The 16544-nt window shown below is 45.3% G+C and overlaps 1 protein-coding gene and 1 long non-coding RNA gene across 2 annotated transcripts in view; one reads left to right on the top strand and one right to left on the bottom strand.

Moving 5' to 3' along the window:
• The window catches only part of LOC142877316 (uncharacterized), a 41401-nt gene extending 36175 nt beyond the window's left edge, over window positions 1-5226 (bottom strand). The window contains exon 1 of the long non-coding RNA XR_012923819.1: window positions 5175-5226. This is a non-coding gene — a long non-coding RNA (uncharacterized LOC142877316). The remainder of the gene's footprint in view (window positions 1-5174) is intronic.
• On the top strand, window positions 823-16474 carry maneal (mannosidase endo-alpha like). Its single transcript, XM_076011795.1, has 4 exons — window positions 823-1899; window positions 2774-2883; window positions 13616-13692; window positions 14773-16474. Exons 1-4 carry the CDS (start codon window positions 1395-1397, stop codon window positions 15407-15409), a joined length of 1329 nt encoding a protein of 442 aa, XP_075867910.1. The 5' UTR covers window positions 823-1394; the 3' UTR covers window positions 15410-16474.
• The last annotated feature ends 70 nt before the right edge of the window (window positions 16475-16544 follow it).

The following is a 16544-nucleotide window of genomic DNA, read 5'->3' as shown; positions in this document are numbered from 1 at the left end:
CCCCACTAGATGTCAGCTTAAGCATGCACATATTAAAATCAATGGCAAGTACAGATTCACACGCAATCCGAAGGAATATGTTTGCCTTGTGGGGAAAATGAAAAGATTAACGCTGCAATATTAAATTAACTTAATTAATGTCTAGTAATTTAGCACATTCTGAAGGCAAGCACTTGACGGCATGACGTCTTTACGTGTCGAGGGGAAAATGCATTATCATGTTCTGGTTTGCGATGTCTTCTCTCTCTTCATAATTACAGTATTTAATATACAGTAATTAAATTAGGTGGGTATTGTGAGAAGTTTACAACACAAACCTGTTCCATCAGTTAGATAAAGGCCTAATCCTAACACCTAACTCAAAACTGGAAAAACTACAAATTCTTTCTTTCGTTCATCATTTTAGATTTGAGCAGCGAGTCAAAGCAAATCTTGCTTATCATTTTTATTATTATTTATTATTGAACTCTCTGCTGGACTGCACACGCTTCAGATATGTATCTCCCCCCCCCCCCAAACGCCTCAGTCAGATTACGTTGAATGGCTGAATACACTGTCGTTGACTGTAGCGGCAGAATTGTTTTAACTGTTGGTTGGCTTCAAGGCGTGAGGGCTCGGTCTCAGCATGGACATACGAGAATACAAAAATAACTCCAAATGAATCACTGCACGATGCACTAAATGGAACAGAACCACCATTCTCGGAATGTAGGATCAGGCGATTTAGTAGAGCTCCCTTCCATTCCTCCATTTACTCTCTCACTCTCTCACTCCCTCACTTGTGGCATTAAATGCGCTGTATTTCCGGTCATGAATAACCCTGCTGCCGCTCTCCTGCTTTCACCACGGTAACACATATTCTTTTCTCTCCACTAGCCATGACCATGTAACTACACTAAATAAATAATGAAGAAGTAATAATAGAATTTTTTAAAAAAAAAAATTTTTTTTGCACACTATATGGGGATTTGGCACGATCACGGAGCTGACTGGTCACGTGTTATCTTTCGAGCGCTCTAACAGGAAGTAGACGAGCAGCGCGATACGCCGTCGGGTGGCACACAAAGGTCGATGTCGACTGGAAGCGTCGGCGTCGCTGCCGTCCGTTTCCGAAGAGAGCAGAGTTGTTCGGGCAGAGCAATCGAGGAATAAGCCGAGAAATGGGTCGCGGTGGTTGCAGGGCGCGAGCTGTCGACGCGTAACAGCGCGTCTGGTCCGTTTGAAGGGACGCGATTATGCGCACTGCAGCGGCCGTAGCCTCTTCCCCCCCGTCTGCACAGTTCTGCTCAGTTCACTGGAACCCATCGACTCCATCGATGGGTTTCAGTCGGCGCTGAGGCGCGTTCCCAACCCCCTCCAGAACCGGTGGCGTTGCAGCACCACGGACAGCGACCATGACGCGGCTCCGCAGGAAAGCGCTGGTGGCTCTTTTCCTCTTCACGCTCTTCATCTTCGGGGCCATGATGGGACTCAGGACGCTGAAGCCCAGCGACGGCTTCTCGGACCTGGCCCCCGGCATGGACTTCACCGGGGAGAGGTCCGAGAGGAGGAGGCTGGACGTGAAAGACTTGGCAGCGTCGCCGACTCAGTCCCACATGGGCGCCAGCGATACCAAGGTGGTCTTCACCCGTTCGGACCGGGACTACAGCATCTTCTACGACGTCCACATTTTCTACTACCTGTGGTACGGCTCTCCCAGCATGGACAGCAAGTACATCCACTGGGACCACGTCCTGGTGCCACACTGGGACCCCAAAATCGCGGCCAGCCATGCCCAGGGAAGGCACACGCCCCCGGAGGACATTGCTTCAAGTTTTTACCCAGAACTTGGACCCTACAGTTCCAGGGACCCGGCCGTGTTGGAATCCCACATGGCCCAGATTGAAGCAGCTGCAGCAGGTAGATATTGTGGCGACGTCGGACCTTGCTTGTTGTGTTAGGGGTTGTGTTGGCAACCCCAGTGGTGTAGAGGTCCCTGGGGAAGTGGGTATACCCTTAAATTCATACCCCCCCACCCCCTCACTTTTTAAGCAACCCATTGAGCAAAGGATAACATTCTGATGCACATCAGAGGGCATTGAGAAGTGGGTATACTCTTCATTTGTTCCTTTTTTTTTTTAAGCAAGTAGAGAACTGGGTATATGCAATGCTGATTGAAAAATAAGTGGGTGTACTCTGTTTAAGCGCATATACCCTGCACTACACCACTGGGCAACCCTACACAATCACAGCTACCTCAAAAATACCGCAAGGCAGCAACATTTTCTTTAATCATGTACATTTCATTTTAATTATGTTTAGTTAGGTTCTTCACTTTAAGAATTTTATAATGTAGTAAGTATCAGCTCATAGAAAATAATTACCAATAGGTGTGTTGTCATACTAGCAACTTGTTGTTGTTGAGGACCATGTCCATCCCTTTATGACCACATTGTGCCCACCAGCAGGCTAATGCACCATGTCCCAAAGCTGATAATGTCTCATACTGGTATCTTGAACATGACAATGAGTTCACTGTACTTAAATGGCCTCCACGGTCAACAGATCAATCCAATCGCACCTTTGGAGTGTGGTGGAATGGGAGACTTGCATCGTAGATGTGTCATGATATATCATGTCAATATGTTTCCAACACCTTGTTCAAAGTATGCTGTGAAGAATTTGGGCTACAACCTTTTACGAGACAGGTGTACCTAATAAAGTGGCCAGTGAGTACCACTGCATATCTTACCCATTCCATTGTGAACCTTCTCCCTGTTCTCTGGTGCTCCAGGGGTCCTGGTCTTGTCCTGGTATCCTCCCGGGGTGGCTGACGACCACGGGGAGCCTGCTGAAGACCTGGTTCCTGCTGTCATGGACGCAGCCCACAGACACAGCATCAAGGTAACTGGTGAGACAACGGGTATGTTTTTTTCCTTTCTGATGACTTGCAGAATGAATGGCATGTAAATGTTGAGAATACCACACTGCGCATCTTTGTAAAAGGCTGCATGGGTTCAGTAGTTTTGGATATGTTGATGACTGTATGGTTTTTCACAGAAGCATGTTTATTTTTATTTTTTTTATCATTTGTCAGGATGTAAAAACAGGATTTCAGGCAGAAAGAGATAAAGAAAACCAGCATACAGTATATGGTGTATGGGAATATGCTGCAATGTTCAATGCTTGGTATAGTTTGCTGCCGTCAGGTGCCTTGTTCCTATGAAGGTTCTGTTAGAGGAACCCATTAATACCTGCGCTAAGGCTAAATCCAATTAGAGAACCAGACACTTTCTTCATTGGACTACAGAGGTGCATCACTTTGTTGGCTAATTTTCATAAATATAATATAAGGTGTTTTTTGGACTCTTCTGCCACATTGCTTCATCTGAGTGTTAAGGTGTGGGATAGAATGCTGACACTTTGTATTATTCCCATGTACATGATGGAATAGCCAGTCTGTACTTGGGCGTTGATATCAAAAATAGCACTGATGAATAATTGACATGTTCCTTTTTTTCAACATAAGAACCTAGTAGCGTTTCTCCTTCCTACCTTGACAATACCGATATTGCATATAACGGTCCAAAGTGAAACTCCCTCCAAAAGAAAGCATTTTAAATTCTGTTTGACATTTTGCTTCTTAACGTTCATGCTTTTACATGTATATTATGCATCCAGTTAAGATGCCCTTTATTTGATGCCTCGCAGCTGTATTGCACGCCGGTCCGCAGTGGTCCCTGACTGCTGTGAAACTAGTGCACACCCTGAGGGTCCCAGTGACATCTTCACTTCCACTGTCCTGACCTCAAAACACAGCGTTTACACAGCGTCTGTTTGCTTGCAGGCCAGGCCGTTTGTTTTTATTTTTCCCAGCTCTGCCAAAAGCTACTTTTTAAGACCTCCAGTGCTTTGGGTATTTTTCTCCCCCTCCTCCTCCTCCCCGCTTCTTTAGGGTGCTGTCGGGTGGGGGGGGGAGGGGCGGCGGCGATGGGATGTGTCAGATATCATAAAGCCATAAGACGGCTGGACGCGCTTGAGTTGACAGAGGCCAAACAAGCTGAGCGCAGACTGTGGATTCAGCATTAAGAGGACAGAGGCCCGCCCCCCCCCCCTCCACACACACCCACACACACACACACACACCCAGTCTACTTGATGCTCCTTATATGGAAGTCTCAGACTTGAGAACTGGGTCTTCTCTGTGTGTCTGAGCCAGACTTACACAACAGTGTGTCTCTCACAGCTGACCTGAGGGCTAATGCTCCACTGTTTCAGTGCACCAGAGCCGCCGCTTACACAGCCAGGCTGAATTCTGTGTCTGTGAGCAGTCGCATGCGTGTGTGTTTGTGTGTGTGGGTGGGTGTCGGTATTTCCACAGTAAATCTCATAAAAGAGTGCCCCTCTGTGTCATTCGATATTGGGCTTTGGAAAAGCGCATGATTTTCTCGGTCAGCGCTCAAATGCAAAAAGAAAATATATAAGAAAAAAACAAGCAAAACAGGAAGAAAATGCGTCAAGTTCTGGCCTTGTTTTATGCTCGCATCCAAAGCAGACAGCTCTGTCTGTGCAAACAGTCTCACACATGAATGGCAGGAGGGCAGAAGCTCATCTATAATCCCCTCCAGCGCTCCCGTCCGCACTAATTAAGCTTAGATTGACCCTGTTTGCTCGCAGATACGTCAGGTTTTTTTGAAATCAGGAAAATACCACAAAGTTTTCCTCATTTCGTCATCGGCCCGAGTCTCTGGGAGGATCGAGGCTCGCACCGATTCGTTGTTTTCATGTACGAGCTGCAGGTGGAGCGTCCGCGCCGTCCGAGGTGTTGCTTGTGTAGTGACGGAGCCACACGCAATTATCACCTCGCTCGACGGCTCCCAACTCGTCAAAAGCACAGAGTCGGCGGTAATCGAAGCTTTAAAGGAAACTTTATTGCCTTAAAAAAATAAATGGTTAAAACAGGAGCGCGTTTGCCGGGCAGGTTTTTCATTTCGGTCAGCACTGGGTGCGAGGCTTCTTTCCTCTAAGTTGGTTCTGACTCAGGCCTGACTGTGTAGAACAGGGGTGACCAACACGGGGGCCCGCGGGCACCCGGTAGCCCCCCCCCACCCCAACGACCACATTAGTAGCCCGCAGGCCTGTTCTAAAAATAGCACAACTCATTGAGCTGCTTCTACGTTTCAGTTTTATCCAACCTTGTTAAAGGTATAGTGTGTAAAATCTGGCTTGATTTATGTTTTTTTTTTTTTTTATTAGTAAAAGCTTAACATGCTGCCTGTAAATGCAGTTTGTTAAGCTCTTATCAAAATAGAGATCATCAATCAAGCCAAATTTTACACTCTGGACCTTTGCGTCATAGTTGGTAACTATTGACTATTAATTAACATGATCAATGTCTTCACATAGACAAGTATCGTTATGAATAATAATATTCAGGAGAGCGTAGCAAGCTGGCTGCCCCTCGTGCGACTCGATACCCATGAAGTAGCTCTCCGGCTCAAAAAGGTTGGTGGCCCCTGGTGTTGAGTTTTGCATGGCTTCCTTCCACAGTCCAAAAAAAAAAACCCAACAACAAACAAAAACAAGAAAAAAAACTGGCTGAGTTTGCAAGTTCAAAGTGTCCAGCGGTGTTGGAGTGAGTGTGGTGTTTGTCGATGTCAGCCGTGTGATAAACTAGGCTAAAAACAGGCTCCGGGCTCTTCTCTGGGTGCACCCAGTGTCGGAACAAGCAGTGGCAGAACATGGATGGACATTACGTAAGTGCGAGTGTGTAGCGTTCAAACCGTGAAATGACTCACTTTTGTATCTTCCCTGGCTCTTAACTTTCAATGGGGAGTGAAAAAGAAAAAGAGCGAACGTGATACTAAAAAGCTGATTGGGTTTTTTTTCTTTTTCAGAGGACTTCGCCGAAAAGCTTATTCATTGACTCATCTAACCAAACAGTCCGGCTCTCAAATCACATTTCACTGGCGCGCACAGTGTCGCATCCTCCCTGCATCTCATTGGCGCACCACATGCTCACTGTGGCATCTGTGCATGGCACGCAAAGCCTTTCCTTTAACATCTGTCAGCAATTTGCAAAGCTTTTGCCCCTAAAGACATACAAGGTTGAGATGATGTGCGGGTGAGAATTAAATTCCCTTCAAGGTCAGGTTCACCAAAGGTCTGGTGACTGCAAAGTAAATAAATAGAGGCCTAGCGGACGCTTTCACTGTATATTTCACTATAGGCAGCATTGTGTGGGAGTGAAAGGGATCCATTTGCCAGAGAGATGTGGGAATGGCTTAGTTCTCTTGGCTAGTTGGTCTCAGTAGCAGCCCTTCCATTACCCCGGAAAAACTGGTCAGGACAACAGCTAAACTTGGAAAAACCTCTCAAATGTGGCCTAAAGGTTTTGATGCTCTCACGAGGTGGTTTTCCAGATGTATCCATATAGAGGAATATCGCAAAAGTGTCACGGAAACACTTTTCTCGCATGTACATGTCAGCGGGCGTGACGTTAACTTCAAGTGGAAATGGTGCGTTATGTTTGGACGGAGGAGGCGACGGAATATTTTTTACTCGTAATAAACAAAGAGAAAAATACAACAAGCATTCTTGACAGCGAACAAAATCTCGTCCTTATAAGTGCGGCTTATGCGTTTCGCACCATTCAATGGAAACACCTGCAAATCGCAATTGTACTTTGTCGAAATTTTACAAGCATCGCTTTTATTTTGGCAAAAACCGTCATGGAAACAAAGCTAGTGTCGGGCGGTAGGGGCCAGCAAGGTCTCCTCTGACGGCCTAGACGTTCTCAGAAAAGTTACTTTTTTCCAGTTAATATAATAATGACGTTACTCTCCGCAGTCTGTGTTCTTCGTTTCATATCATCCACTTGGCTGCGCTGCTTCCATTGCTGTATATTGCGGTAGAGTTTTTATCCAATCGCGTTTCAGCCGGCTTGTGTTGTCAGGTTCTATTGAAATCAGCCTGAGGCCTTCAGAATCAACATTGTGTGCTGTAAGTCGCGATAGCCAATCAGATCTCGAGTCTGCCATGCCAAGGTCAGCTAGTTGCACTTCAGCCTCACGCTGAACTGTGATTGGATAAGCACCCGTGAGAGCTGGAAAGACTTAACTAACCCTGTTCAGAAATTCACCTTGTCCTCCTTTAGCCACTTCATAAAGACAGTGAAGAGCAAAAACGCAAAACACAAACGCTGCGTGCAGAAATGCGCTTGCTCCAAACTGGGGGGGATTTAAGGCAACTCGAGGTGATCGAACAAAAACGCCTCGTCTGCCACGTCTGTGCATCGCACCTCGCCGGCATTCCGAGACCTCCGTCCAATCATGACTACTACTTCCAAGACCTGCCGCCAAACGCTTACCGTGTTGCCATGGAAACTGTTTATAGGGAGACCTTGCAGCCTCTTTTGAAAGATGGAGTGGGTGTCGAGCACTCAGTGTTTCCCGGCTCGACGGCTCTGTCAACACTTCACTGTTTGCTGCTTACCCGCAGCAGCAGCAGCAGGTCTTTTTTTTTTTTTTTTGCCTCCCCCACCCCCACTTTTTTTGTTGGTTTTTTCTGCGACCAGAGCAAACAGGCCCCGCATAGCTCTTCTTCCTGGATGACAGCAGTGCATCCATCACGCAGCCTTCAGCTGCTTGCCAGGGAGCGTAACACAGTGTTCTCTGAGAAATCACGCTCCAGGCCACAGCGGGGAGAAAGATGCTTTCTCCTGGTTGAATGTAATTCCCGCTGCCTCTGTGCCACACAAAGCTATTCTCACTTTCGAAACGCCAACAACGAAAACCACGCAATGTAGGTGGTGGTGGTGGTGGTGGTGGTGAGGGTGGCATTTTTACAATTATACGGACAAGCTTTTTTCCTACGCTTGCAAGCATTTTTTCGAGGCGGTACATAAATTCCCAGATTTTTTTGTTTTGTTTCATTTTTATTGTAGGAATGTGAAACGTCAACACAGAAATTCTGATCCAGATTAATCACATGAGAAAGATCTTGGAGCCGTGATGGAGCGACTGTGATGTATGATTTATGACACGTATGGTGTGTGTGTGTGTGTGTGTGCGTCACCACGTGTGGCTTCCTTCTGGGTCTACTGGAGAAAGATCTGTGAAATAATTTAGGTATGTGGCGCGTGTAATAATTCATCCGTCCATCCATTTTCTATACCCGCTTCTTCTGCGCTCAGGGTCACAGGGTGGCGGCTGCAGCCTATCTTCAGACTAAGGCGGCGGCGGAGCTGCCAGTTTATCGCAGGGCAGCGTAGGAAGACAAACAACCGTTCACATCACTCTCGCATTCCGACGGCCAATTCCCCTCGCATGGGCGTTTTTGGACCGTGGGAGGAAGCCCGACGCAGTGGCCATTTTCCCCTTTCGTTGCTCTTGTCCTTGATATCCAAACTCAACAAACAAAATCATCCATCCATCTATTTTTAATACCCGCTTCTTCCTGAGCTCAGGGTCTCAGGGGTCTGCTGGAGCCCCTCCCAGCTGTCACAGTGCAAAGGCAGGGTGACACCCTGGACGAGCTGCCGGTTTGCCGCAGGGCCACGCAGAAAAACAAACAGCCATTCGCACTCACATGCACACCTACGGACAATTCGGAGTTTCCAATTCACCTCATATGCATGTTTTTGGAGAGAACCCACGCAGACACAGGGAGGAGATGCAAGCTCCGCACAGAAAGGTCCCAGGCTGGAAATCAAACCCTCAACCTTCTTGCTGTGAGGCAGCAGTGCTAACCACTGCACAAAAGCTAATCAGAATTAATCAAAATCAAATCAAACGGCCCCTGAGGCACAGAGGAAGTGAATTTACGCTCGAGGCTATTGTCCACGTGAAGAATTGAACATTTTTGTTGATTTATTCTTCCATTGGCAAGCAAGCGAACAAACAACGGCTGCTGCCGCGTCTCTTGCCCTGGTTAAAAAAACTAAAAACATAATCCTTCCCGATGCTGCCCCCTGTGCTTGGTAGACCCATATATATAGATCACCTATTGTGCCCGAGCTATAAGATACCTTAAAAATAGAAGAATTAATAGGTAATTACATTAACTCAAATAATGCTAAATTTATGAAAATTTGAAATAAAATGAAATAATTAAACATTACAAAAACAACAAATAGCTCCAACACCTGAGAAGCTGGAGAGAACGCAGATAATGGGAGAACATTCAAACTCCACACAGAAAGGCCCAAGGCCTAGGCATCGAACCCACGGCCTTGTTCGACCACTGCCGCAACACGTCGCTCGAAAAACAGTTCAGATCCATCAAAAAGAAATCAAGTGACTGTGCTGACAGATCAGGGGACAATATGGGACGAGCCTGCGGGGACGGTGAGCATCTGCCTCTCTTGTCGTTAGCCCCCCCACGCCTTCCCCGTCCCGCACCTCAGCCCCCTCAGATCCATTTTGAAGAACTCCTCGGCGCACTGCAGGATGGAATTAATTTTCTTCTGCTCTTCGTCATCTCTTTTCTTCGATAGTCGTGGAAAAGCAGACAGTTTGTCCGACCTCTTCTCTCCTCAGAGACGGATGATTTTGGGATCAAGGCGGCTCTGATACTATTTTTAATCATCAATTTTGTGCTGTTTCATCAGCCGGGGGAAAGAGAGAGAGAAAGAGAGTGGGGCCGGGGGCGGGGGGGACGCACCAATGCCGGAATTTGACGAGTCTGGGTCAGTCTTCAAAAAGAAGCACCGGTGCATAAAAGCGCTGGCATTTTAGAGTTCAGACAATGTCCTGGAGACCTTTCTCGCAGCAGAAAGGTGGTTTGAAATAGCACACTTTCCAGTAACTGAACTCAAGGTTCTCTTCAACTCGGGTCACACAGTTCAGCTTTTGCCTCGGATAATAGTTCTGCCACTTTAAATACAAACAAAATTTGTTCCATGTAGAGTTTCAAAAACTTTTTGGAAAATTTGCAACAACAAAAAAAAGGTCTTTTAGCAATGCCTCTTCCCAAACACTGCTGTTGTTTCCTTCTACTTCTTCTCCTGTGTATATTCTGACCTCACACATATGTTTTTTTTTTATTCTCTGCTTGCATTAGCGTGCTGTTACACTTGAAAACAGACTTTGATATTTCTGCCAAAGTCTCGCGTGCCATGGTAACGCAGAGAAATGTACAAGATCTGTATCATCGTTGTCAGCGCAGTTCCTGCAGTTTGAGCTCGTACCAAAGCTTCTCTGATGTTTATTTCACCCTACGACATGCAAAAAAAAAAAAGACCTGCAGATGACTTGGAGATAGAAAAAAATGGAACTTACTTTATTTGCATAAGAAGTGGAAAAAGTTCTGAATTCTTGCTATGATGGTATGAACGCTGCTTCGTCCACAGAAATGTCTTTGGGCCGGGAAATATCCTGAAGCTGCGGCTCATCCGTGCTAGACTGCTGGAGGCTATTAGCTATCGTTACCATAAAATATCCAAACCTCCGGCACTGCACTTGCACCGCGGTTGATGATTTGAATTCCTTTTAGCAGCCTGTTGCCATTAATATCCAATGCATATTACTGAAAATTAGAGACTGGGGCCCAGCGATTACGCTGCAAAATGCTGAGTGGAGACTGAACGGCAATTATTGTTTCTTGCTCGCTACATGTAAGCGTCAACTTTGAAATGTATTCGTGGAGACAGGCGAGACAGTGATGTCTTCAAGTAAATGCTTTTAATTCTATGCATCGGCTCATTTTCTGGTCAGCAATGCAATAGTCAAGAAACCGTCGGCCAATGGGAGCCACTGTTCTGATGTTCCCCCGGCGACTGTTGCAGACAGTGAATGTCAATATTGTCATCGTAAAGGCCAAAGCCACTCCCTCTTTGTGACGTTATTTATTGTTCAGTCGTATTGTCCAAATTGTGTCAGCTCCACCACCTATTTAATCATCATTAAATATGCATAGAAATAAATGTAACCTAAAACCAACATTATGACATTATGTAGCCTTTTCACAGTAAACTGTTTCGAGTAAAACACGAGAGATGCAATTGCATGTTTCATATATATCTTATACATACATAATACTAAGTATTATATTATATATAATATATTTCTGCACACCTGTTCAAATGTAACGTTCTACAAATTATTAAATGACAAAAGCTGAATCCAGGTGTTAAACTACAGTGTTGCCATACCGACAAGTTACAAACAGATTTTGTTACAGAGTAATCAGCCAGAATCACACACACACACACACACACACACACACACACACACACACACACACACACACACACATCCACCTCTGTGCAATTGCTAGGCAACCATCATCATCACTGAAGTGCCAGAACTCAGCTATCTGCATCAGTTTCCATTTATTTTCATGATTTAATTATTTACTTATTGTTAAGGAGCACATCACATGCTGTTCTATCCATAAAGGACCGTGTGTAATCAAATGCGTCCCACTTATTCACCTTGTACGAAGCCTAATTATGGTTGAAACATCTTCATGTCAGATCAAAGAAGGGCCTGTGTGTTGAATCAGTGCTTTTATTGGTATCACAAGTTAAAAGGTTGTAAAAAAAAAAAAAAAAACACTGAAGAGTGACTGTGCATGGGTAATGTTCAATTGCCCCTGCATCGAAATAGCTCACCGGCCAATCACGGAGCGGCCACTCAATACATCCGTGGATGTGGTGAAGTTCAAAGCTGGCATCGGAATGGGGAAGAACGTGGCATTGTTGTTCATCTGAGTATTTCCCAAGCTGCTGCTCATCTATTGGACTCCCTTCACAATAGTCTCTGGGCTTTACAGAGAGCGGCCCTCAAAAAGAGGCAATACCTCATGAGTGGCAGTGGCGAGGAGGAAAATATTTGGCTGAGTCTATTCGTCGCTTGTTGCTCCCATCAGAAGCACTTACAGCTGTCTGTCCTTCGACGGCTCCCGAGAGCCTCAATGTCACGTTATTCCATCAGCTCCCGTTGCCGCTTCTGGTAACACAAGTCCAGTGTCCTTGGAGATTGTATCAGTGTACAGTATGTGTGAGGTCTGGTTCACTTGGTTGACTGGGGAAACTGCCCCAGCAGGATATCAGATGTTACTTAACTCTTGATCCTCTCAGTAGCAGTGACCTCTTCTTCTCTGTGCTGCTGCTATTCTTTCGGAGGCTGTGTTTTCCATGAAAGGCTCTCAACACACTTACGGAGTCTCGCGTACCTGCCGTCCAGCCGCTCGTGTAGCTCCTTCTTCATCGTCCGTGTCTCAGCACGGTATAACATAGTGTGGTGGTCAAGACGGCACCAAACGAGACCAAGTCATTATCAAGACTAGAGAGTATCGAGATCGAGACCGGACCAAGACATTTGGGGTTCAAGACCAAGACCAGACCAAGACTTTATATATCAAAGAAAAATAACAAAACAGAAAAGAAAAAAAATGAAATTCAAGTTTTCAACAATGGAACAGCAAAGTCTCTTTTCAGCAAGGTACCTTTGAATAAGTTTCTTTAACATTTTTCTGCTTTGCCAACTATTTTGAACCATTTAAAAAAAAAAACAGCTTTGCTTCATAAAATTCTAAATAACTTGTAATAAGGGGGCAGGGTGTCACTCTGGGTGTCACAAACAGAGCAGCTGGATTCTTTGCCATTATTATCTGTCATTGTAGTGTTGACTGAGTCTTGACTGGTCTTGATCAAAAATCCCCAGTTCATCCAGTCCGTGACCCAGACAAGACCCAGTAAAAATGCCTCCGAGTCTGAGGCGAGACAAGACGTCTGGAGACCACGACCAGTCTCCAGTACTTCAACACTAGTATAACAACATACTTTCCAAACAAGAATCAAGATCAGAGACATTCCAACATGTTTTATTATGTTCTCTTTATGTTCCATTCACTGATGAGCGTGTGGCGGGTCATGTTCCCATTCAAGATTTGCTGTTAGCATGAGACCCACTTTCACAGCAGCTTCTCCAAAAGAGGCGAACGGTGTTTGGGCAGAGGTTCTACGTCCTCCTACGAAAACAACTGCTAGTTCAGTTTTGTCTTCCAACCACAAATCCCTTCTCACTTTGGAGGATTCCTGCTGCAGCACCCTTTAACAAACTCACTTCCCTTTCTGATTGATGAACACTTCCCATAAGGTTGAACATTTTACTAGTTCAGTGTTCATATAGAAAAAGAAATGAATACTTTAGGACATCTAAGGTGGGTTCTCAGTGATATGTCAATCGGCAGTGTGCTCTCATGCAGAGTTTCTCAACTGGTGGGTCGCAAACCCAAAATTGGGTTGGGGAGCAATTCTGTTTGGGTCACGGCTTTGTGGGCAGGTTCGCTTGTTTGTTTTTTTTATAACTGATTTCAGAATATATATATTTATAAAGAAAATGTTGAGCATTTATTTTGCAGGACACACAATTCAATCATTTCCATCATTTATTGACTAGACATTATAGAAAGTAGGCTGGCATCTTTATTTTTGTGGACTAAATTTGCGTTGGCAAAGAAAAGTGGGTTCTGAGTTGCCACCAGTTGAGAAGCACTGCTGTAACGGGTCAATAAGTAGGCAACTCCATTGTCTAATGATGCGACATTTCTGTCAGTCGTGCTCATGACTCTGCATCACCACCCTTCTGTCAGCGTTTCACGTGTTAATATCTCCTGATGTGCCTGGCAGGTGGCGTTCCACATGCAGCCGTACAAAGGGCGGACGGACCAGAGCATGCATGACAACATCAAGTACATTATCGACAAGTGAGTGGCACTCCTCGCTCCTGCACTCCTGCACTGCTGCATTCCATTTGTTCCCCTTTAAACCACCACCGTGCTGAAACCGCCTAACCACTCACCAATCAGAAGGGCGGCTGCGAAGCATGAATGCGATATGCAAATACGAGCGGGGTGGTTGTTAAAAATAGATGTGTTCTTTTGCAATCTCACTCAAATGGATCGGCGGGTGACTTTTGTTCCGACTTCAACCGAGTTAAATGTTTTATTTTTGTCAGACCCAATCTGATTCTGTACGCTTCAAAAGTACGATGGTCCCCAAGAGCGTTGACAATCGCTTTCTGGTGAACTCGTGAGCCATCTGCACTATTTCGGCTGCTGTGTTCCAGCATCGCCCTGAGTTCAACGCAAAGCAGACGCTCTGTAGAACGCCAGGAGACGAGAACGCTCGTCTGGCTTCTCCAGGCTTTTCCCCTACCACAGCGTCGCCCGTGAGTTCATCTCTTTTGAAATATTGATGCATCCGGAGCCTTCAGGCAGCGTTTACAATGCGAGCTCCTTCTGAGCCACAATAGAACCAAGCGGTGCATCGGGTTAACTAAGACGCTGAATGACAAAAGGGCCAATTATTTCGCTCAAGAATGCAAGAAGACCAAAATGGAGCTTCACAAAAACAAGACGCTTTTCCTTGTTTACATGTTGTATGCGTCATGTTCTTATTGCCTTAAGGTGTAAATATCGCTTTGTTCATTTATTTGCACATTTTTTCGCAATCCATTGCAATCCAGCTTATAGTTGTGCTCCATTTATTTAGAAATAGAGATAGATGCACTGCCGTTCAAAGGTTTGTGGTCACAAACTCATTTCTGCACTGAACTCCATTACAACCAGTCACATGATATGAAACAGTGATCTTCAATGTTCTGTGATCATTATGAGTGCACGGAAATCAGTCAAGATGTCTCGAACCAGTATGGGAACATTTTAGTGTGCAAAATTCTGTGTGAGCACACTAACATTCGGCTGTTTTAAAGAGACTCAAATACGCAGTATCGATATGTACACATTTTAATTTTCATATTGATTCCTCCACCTTACTTTTCTCAGGTATGGAAAGCACGGCGCCTTCTACAGGTTCAGGTCCAACGCCGGCCGAGTCCTGCCCCTTTTCTATGTCTATGACTCCTACCTGATCCCCTCCGAGTCGTGGGCGGAGCTCTTGACGGCAAAAGGCTCCCACAGCATCAGGGGGACGCCGTACGACGCCCTCTTCATCGGCCTGATCGTGGAGGAGCGCCACAAGCACGACATCCAGGCGAGCGGCTTCGACGGCATCTACACCTACTTCGCCTCCAACGGTTTCTCATTTGGCTCATCGCACCAGAACTGGAGAGCCATCAAGACGTTCTGCGATGCCAACAACCTGCTCTTCATCCCCAGCGTGGGCCCTGGCTACGTGGACACGGCCGTGCGTCCGTGGAACAACCACAACACCCGTAACCGCGTGAACGGACGCTACTACGAGACGTCCCTGCAGGCGGCCTTGTCCGTGCGGCCGGAAATCGTCACCGTCACCTCCTTCAACCAATGGCACGAGGGCACACAGATCGAGAGGGCCGTACCCAAGAAAACCGCCACGCGCCTCTACCTGGATTACCAACCCAACCGACCCGACCACTTCCTGGAGCTCACGCGCCAGTGGGCCGAGAACTTCAACAAAGAGAAGGACAAATGGCTGATGTGAAGAACAGCAAAAATTACAGGATTCAATAAAAAAAAAAAAGACTCAAAGACCACCGACCCCTTTATTTCATCCACTTGCCTATTTCTCCTCAGCTCTAAGCACTTCTTGAGACATTTTCCTTCAGTGTTCACTGTTTGTAATCACTAACAATTTGTATGAGGTAATGCGTCGGCGTGCTAGGGGGTTATTCTCATGACGGACAGCTCGTCTTAGATTCCTGATTGCGATCCTGTTCAATATTTGCTTGTAACAAAGAAAGACGTCTGGCATTTATGTACAGTAAATCTGCTCTGAGTGGGTTTCTTTTTTTGTATTATGATTATTATGACTATTATTATTTTTCTTATGACCAAACACAATTGTCCGCTGTACTTATGGTTGGAAGGCATTAAAATGTGTGTATGTCGTTTGTGAACAATTGCTGTGGAATGAACATGCTCTTGAAATGGGAAAATGGCCAAAGTTAAGGGAAGAACTTTGGTTGGAGGAACCTCACACATCATGACAAGTTTAGGGAAGCCACTCAAGGTTTCTTACTCTTAAAAGTATTACGAGGAAATAAAACATTTCAGGTGAGCATGCTGTCAGAAGACTTTCTCCTTGATATTTCACAGGGACCAAAACCTCACATGCATTCAATCTGTATTTTTTTTTTTTTTTAAACCCATAAATAGTGTACACATAATACAGCAGAAGTGTGTCACATGCAAGCCAAGATTGCATTAAATACCTTTCAACCGAAAGATACCATGATCAAATGTAGCTCTTACATAGAGACCTTGTGCTCAAACTGTGAAATATCATCACAAGGTATTCAGGGCTGTGAAGGCACCTGGTAAATAAAACCTTTTCAGCAGAGGCTATAAGAAAGAGTACAAACTGAAGATGGAGGCAATGCTTAATAAATAAATTAGAAAGATCCTGATGTAATTCAGAAATTGTTGTTAAAATTCAAGCAAATCTAACAGATTTTTGTCTTACTCCGCATACGCTACTACAGCTTTAGCTCAATTAGATTGAATTTTTCCATCTGATATTGTAATTTGTTTTTTGTTTTTGTTTGCTTTTTTTCCTGAAACATAAGGTAATTAGTGCTTAAAGAAAGCTATAAAGATGAACATATTTTAGGCAAGAT

Source organism: Nelusetta ayraudi, unplaced genomic scaffold, assembly GCF_046127955.1.
Source record: "Nelusetta ayraudi isolate G7.1 ecotype Tasmania unplaced genomic scaffold, CSIRO-AGI_Nayr_v1 ptg000135l, whole genome shotgun sequence".
Taxonomy (NCBI): domain Eukaryota; kingdom Metazoa; phylum Chordata; class Actinopteri; order Tetraodontiformes; family Monacanthidae; genus Nelusetta; species Nelusetta ayraudi.
Note: the sequence above shows the minus strand (reverse complement) of the source record. Positions and strands in the feature narration are given on the sequence as shown.

Coding starts and splice junctions, on each gene's coding strand:
- maneal (XM_076011795.1), top strand. CDS start 1,395: ATGACGCGGCTCCGCAGGAAAGCGCTGGTGGCTCTTTTCCTCTTCACG. Junction 1,900..2,773: donor GATTGAAGCAGCTGCAGCAG/GTAGATATTGTG, acceptor CTGGTGCTCCAG/GGGTCCTGGTCTTGTCCTGG. Junction 2,884..13,615: donor CCCACAGACACAGCATCAAG/GTAACTGGTGAG, acceptor TGTGCCTGGCAG/GTGGCGTTCCACATGCAGCC.